The following is a 10,868-nucleotide window of genomic DNA, read 5'->3' on the forward strand; positions in this document are numbered from 1 at the left end:
TAGGTGGGTCTACCTCGAACTGACCGTGTAATAGATAAGGTGAGGCCTGTGGTGTTATCTAATCAAGTGATGGTGGTGGTGGAGGCGATAGTGAAATATGAGGCACTTTATCCTGAGCTATATGCTATCTACTTTGCTGACTACCCATCTTCTGTCTGAGATTAGTCAAGGCCTCTTGAATGGAAGCCATGACGACTGTGAACTGGTAAATTGTAACGGATTGATGATCCATGTCTAATCTCATAGGAGTGCGAACCAATTTGCCCTCTACTTTGACTTAAAATGGTAAATCCACACTGAGAATGAAAAACCAATCCTGCAAAGCATGAAGCACGAGATAAGGTATGGCATGGGAAAAACACGGAAGAAATGCTAATTTGAACTGGAAGAAACAAGTCAACACAAAGTAGAAGGGTAGTCCAACTATAACTCAAACTCGTACTTATCTCTAAGCATTTTCAACTAGAAACCAAATGAGGAAGTACTAGATCTGAATTGTAACTAAAGAGGTCCTAAAGGCCCTTAGATGCACCCACGTATAGGAAAAAAAGTCATAGTCGAAGGATCTAAGGCTCAACCTACAAGGTCAAGGTGGCTCTAAAAGGGAATGGTGGACTTTAAAAGATCCTTAGTAGAAGCGATTGTACCCTCCGGTGGTATGCAACCCATTGCTCACCTCTGAAGAGATGGGGTACTTCCATGCAAAATGGTCATCACCTCCACACATGCATTACCTCAACATCCCAAGGGGTTTCCTATAGTGAAAGCTCTCGCAATTCTCAGCACTTAGTAGTTGAGTAAAGTGCATAGTGAGCGGTGTGGGTGCATCCGAAAAAACATATGAAGCTAAAGTAGAAAAGGAAACACACTAGTCACATAAATATCCGTGAAATCCAACTTTGGGCTATACAAGTCTTCAAAGATCGAATTCCAATTAGCATCGGTGTGTCCACCTCCTCCAGAATGTTCCCAAACATTGATATAACCCGTCGCTAGACCCTACTCCTAATATCTAGCTCGGTTAGAGAAACAAGCACACACAAGGCCTCACACTTGCAAATGTAAGAATCGAAAGTAAGAAAATGACCGAAATTAGAGGGTTGGAGGTAAGGGGATAGATATGCGACCCACATAGATAAGCAACATGCAATCACATAAGAGCAGAGTAGTCATGCAACAGGCAATCAAGCAGAGCGCATGTATATCATCCATGTCCACACATAAGCTAAATGAGAATATGGCAATCAAGATGAATAGCAACAAGGATAGCATGCTCAAATATGATCAAGATAATATACAAATAAGAGAATTAACACTAAGACAAACATGATATACAACAATGCGAAAATACATGCCAAAGTGAGTAGGATAATCATGGCAAGAGCAGAATCAATATGTTAAGACAAACAAACGGATCAATCAATATCATCACCATGTCAATGTCGCAAATGGATATAACAATCAAGCATAGAAAATCGCGACATCAAAATCCTCAATGTGCTATGATCACTAAAGCATAGAGAAGCGCAAAAGGAATGTATCCATCAACCAACTAAACAAACGCCACATTTGCCTCAACTTAAGTTCAAGCTTGACCCTCAATTTCCCTAGTGAAGTCGTCATTTTGTGGACCCCGTATTTTGTACGATGTGTTCCCACTCGACAACGATACTTGCTTTTTATTTATTTGAACATTTTTATTTTTAGAAAAGAGTTGGAGTCGCCACTTATTTTTGTTTTGTTTTTAAAGGGAAAACAAAATAAGAAATAAAACCCTAAGTGTGACTCCTTATTTAGAAAAATAGGTTTGTGAAAAATTGAGTCGGGTCCGAGGGTCAGGTTACCTATTGGGAAGGTACAGTAAAAAATCATAGCACCCCTCTAAGTCCCTAAAAACAAGTCTCTACTAAATAAGGTGAGACAAATGCAACAATTGATAAGGAAATCAATATATACTAATGAAATGATCAAATAATAAAAGGAATCATGCATGAGAATAAGCAAAGTGGGAGTGAGATCGTACCTTAGCAGCAAGACATAGTGCAATGGGAGTCCTTGATGCTTTGCTTCTGCTCTCGGGAATCCAAAAAAAAAAAAGAATAAATAAATCCCTTTTACTATGGTTTTCTCTTTTTGATCCCCCCTTAACTAGTACCCACTCCGTTTCTCCGCTTAGCTTACTATTATTTTCCTCCAAAAACCCACTGCTCTTGCTTCCCAAAACCTAAATCTCGGAAAAACTTCATTTCCTATCTTCAACTTCCCTTCCCCCTGTTTTTCTTTTGCTTTGTTTTTTTTTTTCTTCTGTCTTTGCTCTCACCCCTAAAAATCGAATCTTGGAAAAACTCCTCCTCTTATCCTCAGATCCCCCTTCCCCTGTTTTTCTTCTCTTGCAAGCTTCTACCCGTTTCACTACTCACTCTTTAGCAAAAGGGTCTCCATCTTCAACCACCACCATGGCAAGGTGGTAGCGTTCTTTGCCACACGTCCCATGCATGCAGCTCCTATGGAAGTCGTCCCCCACTCCCTTCTATAGAGATGCCTAGCTCTTCCCGAGTGGCCAACAAGTGGTGGGGTGACCAACAAGTGGTGAGAAAAATCCCTTGATCCATAGGGGTTTACAACTATATATTAGTAATCTATTTTTTTTGTAAAGTATCAAACCACATATTAATTAGTAATTGATTATTTTATTTTTTTTAAATCTCATTATATATTTATTTATTTATAATTATTAATTACTAATTTTCCAAAAATGATTAGTTATAAATTATGCCAAAAAAAGTAGTAACAGAAGTAGTTACTAGTTTGTTAAGAATTTATTTATTTATTTTTTATACTTGTATAGATTTTTAATAAAATTTTTATTTTATGTTTAAAATTCCTTACTTTAAATTTCCAATTTTTATTTTTAGTCTATTTTTTAATCTACAAATTTTATTTTTTTAATTTCTAAAATTTAAATATTATTTAATTTTAAAAAATAAAAAATACATTATATATTAGTAATATATTATATACATAAAAAAGTTCTTTTGTAAAGTATCCAACTTAATTAATAATTGATTATTTTATTTTTAAATAATCTCATTATGTATTTATTATCTTTAATTATTAATTACTAATATTCCAAAAGTAGTTAGTTATTAAGAATAAAATAATAAATTATACCATAAAAATAGTAACTATTGTAGCTACTTATTTGTTAAGGGTTTTTTTTTTAAAAAAATTTACTTGTATGGATTTTTTTTTAGTAAATATTTAGTTTATGTTTTAAATTTTCAATTCTTATTTTTAGTCTAATTTTTAATCTATAATCTCTAATTTTTAATTTCTAAATTTTAAAAAATAAAAAATGCACTATATATTAGTAATATATAATATACATAAAAAGTATTTTTGCAGTATTCAGCCACATCTTATTTAATAATTTATTATTTTATTATAAAATAATCTCATCATGTTTTTATTATTTTTATTTTTTAATTACTAATTTTCCAAAACTAATTAATTATTAAGAATAAAATTATAAATTATGCCACAAAAGTAGTGACCATTGTAGTATACTTGTATACATTTTCTAATAAAATATTTAATTTATAATTTTAATTTCTTACTTTAAATTTTCAAGTTTTATTTTCAGTTTAATTTTTAATTTATAAATTCTAATTTTTAAATTTTAAATTTTTAAAATTTAAATAATAATTATTTTAAATAATAAAAAACCCATGGTATGATGAAGAGCATTTAATGTGTTGAATTGTAGCAGCATGTTACTGTGGTTTCGTTTAAGAGATGAAACAAGTGCATGGTGCAGGGTGTCCTTTGTGAAATGAAATGAAAAGAAAGGAGGATGAAAAAAGAAAAAAAAAATCCCATGCCTCACCCACTCTCCTAACAACATTGCAACTTTGAAAAAGGAAAGAGAATGGATATGAATTTCAGTGATTTGGCCACGTAGACATTGATCTAGAAGTTGTTAATGACAATGTTTTGATCTTGAAGAACATGAATGATAATGATGACAGCTACGTATATGATGACATTGGGGAAGAAGATGAAACACTAGATGATTATGCTAATGAGGGTGAAAAGTGGCTTTCAAGTGATAGTGAAAGCGAAAATGATTAAAGAGACACGTAAACTATCTTTTATTTATTTTATTATATATTTGATCATCTGAGTCGTTTTTATTACTTAAAACTTATAATTTTGGGGCTTTCACCTAAGGACATACATTTATGCCCCAACTTAATCTAAACCAAGTTCTTCTTCCAGTATGTTTTGGGTCTTTCAATTTAGGTAATTTACCCTTCTTTCCAAGGCTTTCACCAGGGACCATTGTTCCTACTTAATTCCATAAGATCACCCTCATTGGTGCCTTGTCATAATTTTCATCTCCTCTAGTGCCAATTGCCATGTTGCTCTTGATGCACTTCAAAGTTAGTCACAACAAAAGTTCATATATATTCAATCAAAGAAGGCATTATATCTTTGATCGTCTTTATCAAGCCAAGAGCAACAAGTTCTAATTAACACAAAATGCATAATTCATCATTTCTCGATTCATATAATCTTCATATCTCAGAAAGCTTATATTGAAAAAGTTTTGGAAAGATTTAGAATGAAAGAAAAAAAAACTGTCGTTCAAGCAAAGGATAAAACAATGATTTGACTTGGGATCTTCTAGCCTATTTCCTTTGGAGCCTTGGTAGATGGAAACACATGCAAAATATACAATCTCATAGAGTAGGCTAGGGACCCTTCAATGGGTATTTATAGCACTGAAACCATTCCCTTTCATCAAGGGAGTAAATACAAAAGATTTGTAGCTCTTTTAATCCCTCTATTAATGCTTTTAGTTCAATGAGCAGTTACTATTAATACTTTTAGCTTCATTCATTATGTATATATGTACTCAAATATATAAGAAAGTTCCATCTCCCTGCACAACTCTCAGATATCAGTTCAGGTGTTTCTGTTTTTAAAAACTTAATTTCAGGTCTATTGTTGTAATCTCAAAATCGTTATTTATTGATATCATTTTGCAGACAATAGCCGCTTACTGATAATAATTGTTCTTAAGCAGAACTCTTTCCTCATTAAGTGAGGTTTAGCTTTAATTGGAACTCCTTTCCGATTGGGAGAGAGAGTTTTTCAGTCTCCATGACAACAAATTTTCTGTTGCCAGAGTCTCCAAGTGTTTTTGTTCCCACATTTGTGCATACCTCAAATCCTTTAAACCTCTTGGCCTGGGCCTTGGTAAAGCCGATCAAAGTCACCCTATCTATGATCCATTGCTGACTTAGAGCAAAGCCTCCATTAATCACCTCTGATCCAACAATAACCTTCTTATCTTCCACCCTGGCGTAGAACTTCACCAGGCTCCAGTTTTTTCCTCCCCCGCCCATCTCAATGTCTTCGCCATCATCCAAGAAAACTTCACCAGTGCTGATTCCACTGCTGCTCAGAACCACCAAGAGCTGGAATGGAGTCTTCCGAGCTGCTTTTGTTGTCATGGCTTCTCCCTGCATTGCCAATATATTCCCTTCTCTAACATGAACATTTATATGATCTGGTGGTGCATCGAGAGTGGTATACTTCCCTGAACCTGCACTCACTGCATTGGAGTAATTGAAGAGGTCGAACCAGTTTCCTGATGGGAAGTATGCTTTGACTGAGACTTCTCCAGGCTTCAACACTGGCGAGACCATTACACCTTTACCGATCAAAAACTGTGAGTTGATTCCATAAGTTCCGGGGTCCTGAGGGAATGAAAAGAAAAGGGGTCGGGCAATGGGGACCCCTTTTGTGTGTGCTTCGTACATTAACGTGTAAAAGTAGGGAAGCAGGCGGTAGCGGAGCCCCAGCACCTTCTTGGCTGTTGCAGCAACCGAGTCCCACACGTAAAGCTCCTGGCGAATTGTGAACTTTTCTGAGTGGTCCCTTGCAAAGGGATAGAACGCCCCTAACTGCAATGTCACCAAATCCAATGATCAGTTACATACACGAAAGAAAAGATAGAATGCACGCCGAGCCAGAGGAATTTGAGCACTCCTAGAGGACTTGTTCAAATATATTTTCCACAAATTCAACCTTGGGATAGATGCTATGTCCAACATGTTGAATGATTTATCTACCATTTGATGAATGAAAGCTACCAGAAGTTTACCTGGATCCATCGCCTGCAGAGCTCTTCATTTGTGTTGCCGGAAAAACCACATATGTCCGCTCCAACCATTGGAATTCCGAACAGCCCAAAATTTAAAACTGCTGGGATAGAGTAAGCCAAGTCATCCCATGTGGCAGCATTGTCTCCAGTCCAATGGGCAGCATACTTTCCAGAGCCCACAAAAGTTGATCTGGTCAGTATAAATGGTCTTTTGCCCGTCAATTTGGTTAAGGCCGCGTTGGTGGCTTTGGATTCTAAGTGTCCATAAAGGTTGTGAGCGTTGTACTCTGTAATGTTACCAAAGTGTAGAGATGTGGCTGGAACAGTATTATTATTAATGGGCCTACGAACACCTACATTGTTAATCTTGTAGGGAGGGTCGTCAAGGGTGGATGATGGGGTGGGAGGTGATGTTATGAAATTAGATAGCTCATTCATGTCAAGCCAAAGGCCGTCAATGGCAAGACTATCTCGAAATATTTTGATCTCACCACCCCAAAAGATCTCAGTGGCTGGATTAACAAAATCAGGGAAGTAGACTGGCCCCGGCCAAACACTACCCAGGTAGGGGATACCATCACGTTTTATGAAGATATCAGCTTCCATTCCTCTTTTGTAGGTTCCATATGTCTTGTTGACGCTGATACCTGTGGAGTTAGGAGCTAAGTTTTCTCTTCTAATAAAAGTTCAAGTAAAACTCTATGTGGCCATATATAGAATTATAGATTTACCAGGATCCAAAATGAGCACATATTTCTGACCATTTTGGTGAAGTGTATCAACCAATTTCTTCATCTTGTCCAAAGGAAAGTTGATGGGATCAAGAGTAAAATCCTTATATGCATCCATATAATCAATATCTGTCCACATAACTTCGAGGGGGATACCAGCTTTGGCATAACCAGCAACCACACCCCCAACATCAGAAACGTTCATGTACCCATATCTGCACTGGTGAAATCCTGCAGCCAAGACAAGCAACCTAAAACAAATCATCCATATTTAAAACATTTTCCCATATAGTTGTAGCACATGACCCCTAGTCAGCTAATGGGAATGGCAAGTGTCTTCGCTGGCAGTGATTTCACATTTGACTAAAGCATCTTATGAGAAAAAGGAATAATGACGTGGTGGTGTGTGAGCTGATGATGAATACGGCCATCGGGATTGGTGCCAAGCGGGTGGAGGAGGATATGATGTGAGCCACAGGTGGACATTCAGTAGATAAATCCAAGACTGATACAAGTCAAAAAGAGTCCACACAATTGACGCCGGCACCTAACAATTACCCTTATTTTACATTAAATTCTATTGCCCCTTTCATTAAGGACGTGTGAAGTGTTGTCCTTTGTTTTAATTTCTAAAATTTAAAATATATTATTAATTTTTTATTGTTGTAATAATTAAAAATTTAAAGAATATAATCAGAATTATTATTTTTAAATTTCATCAAACACCATTTCCTTGTATATTTTAATTTAAAAGAAGGGAGGTAATAAAGTAGAAAAAATTGAAACGATTTTCCAAAGCAAATATGATATTACTTACCAAAGGACCAGTATGGCATTGGTGCCGGCCGGCCGATGAGCTCTGTATACTGCTGCATCACCATCTCCGGCGTGGGTCCGGAGAAAAAGTAAAAATCGAGAACTCCTCCAATTGCTTTGTAGGTTATTCGATCACCAGTATACACGATGTCCATGCCATTACTGTTCAGCAGCAGAACACCGTGTGTCGTCCCCATCGGAACTTTGCCGCGGTTGTCCGTCAGCCTGACGTCCATGTAGAAGGGGTGAGACCCATACAGATTCACATCGAGGTTGGCGCTGCCGATGTCGGCGTTCCAAAGCGTCAACGTTTGGTTTTGGGCGAGCTTGAAAGTCTTCTTGGTGTGCTCTCCCAGGCCGTAAAGGGAGGAGCGGAGGATGGGGAGGGCTGAGGAGACCTGGAGATACTGGTCCTTGAATACCAGGAAGGTGTCAGCGTCTGAAATGTCCGATGAGGCGTCGAAGAGGATGTCGCCGGTGGAGCGACGGCTGACGATAAAGCCGAATGGGGTGGTTTTGCGGAGCGTGAAGACGAGGTCTGACTTGGGGTCGGAGACTATGTTTTTTCCCGGCGAGTTGTGGTCGTCTTCCGGCGAGATGGGGTGGTTTTGCGGGAGCACTCGGCGGTGGAGTTGGGTGTGACGGGGAAGGATTTCTTGGGGGATTTCCCATCTTTGGTGCTCGGAATCGGTGATTCGAATTCGGAGACGATCATTCGTTTCCAAACTGCAGAAATTGATATTAAAAAAAGAAAAAAAAAAAGACAAAGACAAACAAACAAACCCAATAATAATAATAATAATAATAATAAAAAGACTTTTACCAATTAACCCCCGCACCACCACCCAGGCCCAAAAAATAAAAATAAAAAAAAGCAAAAACCATATTTTAAAATATATATTAAAAAAGGATTTATGACCTGGCAACAAGATTGAGATTCCGAACGTCGGGGCCGAAAACGGGGGAAGTTTTGATGAGGTCAAGATGGGCGGTCAACGACTTGCCGGATGGATCAAAGCTGACCGATCGGACTCTGTAACCATATCCCACTGGGTCTTCTTCATTCTTTGCGTTTGAGAAACAGAGAACGGAGAAACTGCAGCAGAAGAGAAATGCTAAAAGAAGGTGATGAAGGTGAAGTGGAGGTTGTGGCCTCTTCTTCCCCATTATTCTGTAAATTGGAAACCAAGACTCCTCTCTTTTATCTTTACATCAAAACCAAGGACCTTTCGCTTCCACACAAAGTGTTTTTACACCAAGAAAAATTATTAGTATATGTGTCTTGCCGTGCACTAGCTCAACAAAAAGTCAACCTCAACCCATTTGTACCTTATCCAAATACCAATGACGCTCTTATGCATACTATAATCATGTTTACGGTAAGAAAAGAAAAGGGTTATGCTAGGCTACCGAAACATACTTTCTGGTACCATACCCCCAATTTTGCACCAATAACATCTTGCCACATGTGGGTTGTTGAATAAAAAATAAAAAAACTTGCTATACAAGTTACAAACCGGTCAACTCCTGTCCCAATAAAAAATAATTCAAAGACAACACAAAAATTTAAACTCTTTACGACATCCAACTATAAAATCTGAGTATTTATTTTATAAAAATTTAAAAATATTAAATAATTTGTGAAAATATAAATTTTTTAAAAGAAAAGAAATTATAATTTATTTTATTTTTTAATATAAAGTGATAAATCATAGAGTGAAGAAAAATAAATAAACTAAATATTGTAAAAAAAATCATTCAATGACATAATTTATAAATTGAGAGTCAATGAATTTATTTTATTTTAAATTGAAATTATTTGTGGAAAAAAATTGGATGAATATTGAAAATGCAAAAAAAAAAAAATATAATTGGTCAATGAAGTTAAAAAAATAAATAATTTCAATGAATTATAAGTCTAATTAGATATTTATAAAAAATAAAAAATTGAAATAAATTTAAATAAGTATATATTGTTCAAACACTAAATTAGTTATGTACTTGACAATTGCATTAATAAAATAATTATTTTAATTTAAATTTAATTGTGTAAAATATTGGTTGAAATATTGAAAATACAAAAAAAAATAATAATTAGTAACAATATAGAACTTCACATCTCTCACTAATTTTTTAGTCATTTAGAAGAGAATTGAGAATCTTCTCATTCTTCTTACCCTTTCTAATTATTAAATATTTTTAAAGTTTTATTTTTCTGGGCATCATTTGAACACCTCTTAAGTATAATGAACACATTTAAACAAAATCAAAATCATATGAAGTCTCAAAAATTTTTTAAAGCAACAAAGAAGTGGAGAATGGAGAGGGTACGAAGAATGTGAAGATTCCTCACATTCTTCGTACCCTTCCTAATTTTTAAATATTTTTGAAGTATGATTTTTTCGGGCATCATTTGAACACCCTTAAGTGTAATTGACTCATTTAAACAATATCCAAGCCATATGAAGTCCCAAAATTATTTTAAAATTTCAAAAAAATGGAGAATGTGGAGGGTACGAAAAATGTGAGGCCTTACTAATTTTTAAGTATTTTTAAAGTATGATTTTTCTGAGCATCATTTGAACACATCTTAAGTATAATGAACTCATTTAAACAATAGTCAAGCCATATGAAATCCCAAAAAATTTTTAAAGCATCAAAGAAGTGGAGAATGATGAGGGTATAAAGAATGTGAGGATTCCTCACTTTTTTCGCACCCTTCCTAATTTTTAAATATTTTTTAATTATGATTTTTCCGGCCATCATTTATACACCCCTTAAATGTAATGGACTCATTTAAACAATATCCAAGTCATATAAAGTCTCAAAATTATTTTAAAATTTGAAAGAAATGGAGAATAGGGAAGGTACAAAGGATGTGAGGATTCCTCACATTTTTTGTACCTTTTCTAATTTTTAAGTGTGATTTTTCCAGGCATCATTTGAACACCCTTAAGTGTAATGAACTCATTTAAACAATATCAAAGTCATATGAAGTCCCAAAATTTTTTTAAAGTATCAAAGAAGTGGAGAATGAGGATGGTACGAAGAATGTGAGGATTCCTCACATTTTTCGTACCCTTTCCAATTTTTAAGTATTTTTGAAGTATGATTTTTTCGAGCATCATTTGAACACCCCTTAAGTGTAA

The 10,868-nt window shown here is 35.5% G+C and overlaps 1 protein-coding gene across 1 annotated transcript; it reads right to left on the reverse strand.

The window, feature by feature from the left end:
• Window positions 1–5,007: 5,007 nt before the first annotated feature.
• LOC100264744 (alpha-glucosidase) lies at window positions 5,008–9,060 on the reverse strand. Its single transcript, XM_010657563.3, has 5 exons — window positions 8,639–9,060; window positions 7,721–8,445; window positions 6,904–7,134; window positions 6,173–6,819; window positions 5,008–5,972 (listed from the first exon to the last, which is right to left on the reverse strand). Exons 1-5 carry the CDS (start codon window positions 8,884–8,886, stop codon window positions 5,103–5,105), a joined length of 2,721 nt encoding a protein of 906 aa, XP_010655865.2. The 5' UTR covers window positions 8,887–9,060; the 3' UTR covers window positions 5,008–5,102.
• Window positions 9,061–10,868: the final 1,808 nt, after the last annotated feature.

The sequence above is a fragment of the Vitis vinifera genome, chromosome 10 (assembly GCF_030704535.1).
Source record: "Vitis vinifera cultivar Pinot Noir 40024 chromosome 10, ASM3070453v1".
Classification (NCBI taxonomy): Eukaryota; Viridiplantae; Streptophyta; class Magnoliopsida; order Vitales; family Vitaceae; genus Vitis; species Vitis vinifera.

Coding starts and splice junctions, on each gene's coding strand:
- LOC100264744 (XM_010657563.3), bottom strand. CDS start 8,886: ATGGGGAAGAAGAGGCCACAACCTCCACTTCACCTTCATCACCTTCTT. Junction 8,446..8,638: donor AATCTCAATCTTGTTGCCAG/GTCATAAATCCT, acceptor CAATTTCTGCAG/TTTGGAAACGAATGATCGTC. Junction 5,973..6,172: donor TCTGCAGGCGATGGATCCAG/GTAAACTTCTGG, acceptor GTGACATTGCAG/TTAGGGGCGTTCTATCCCTT.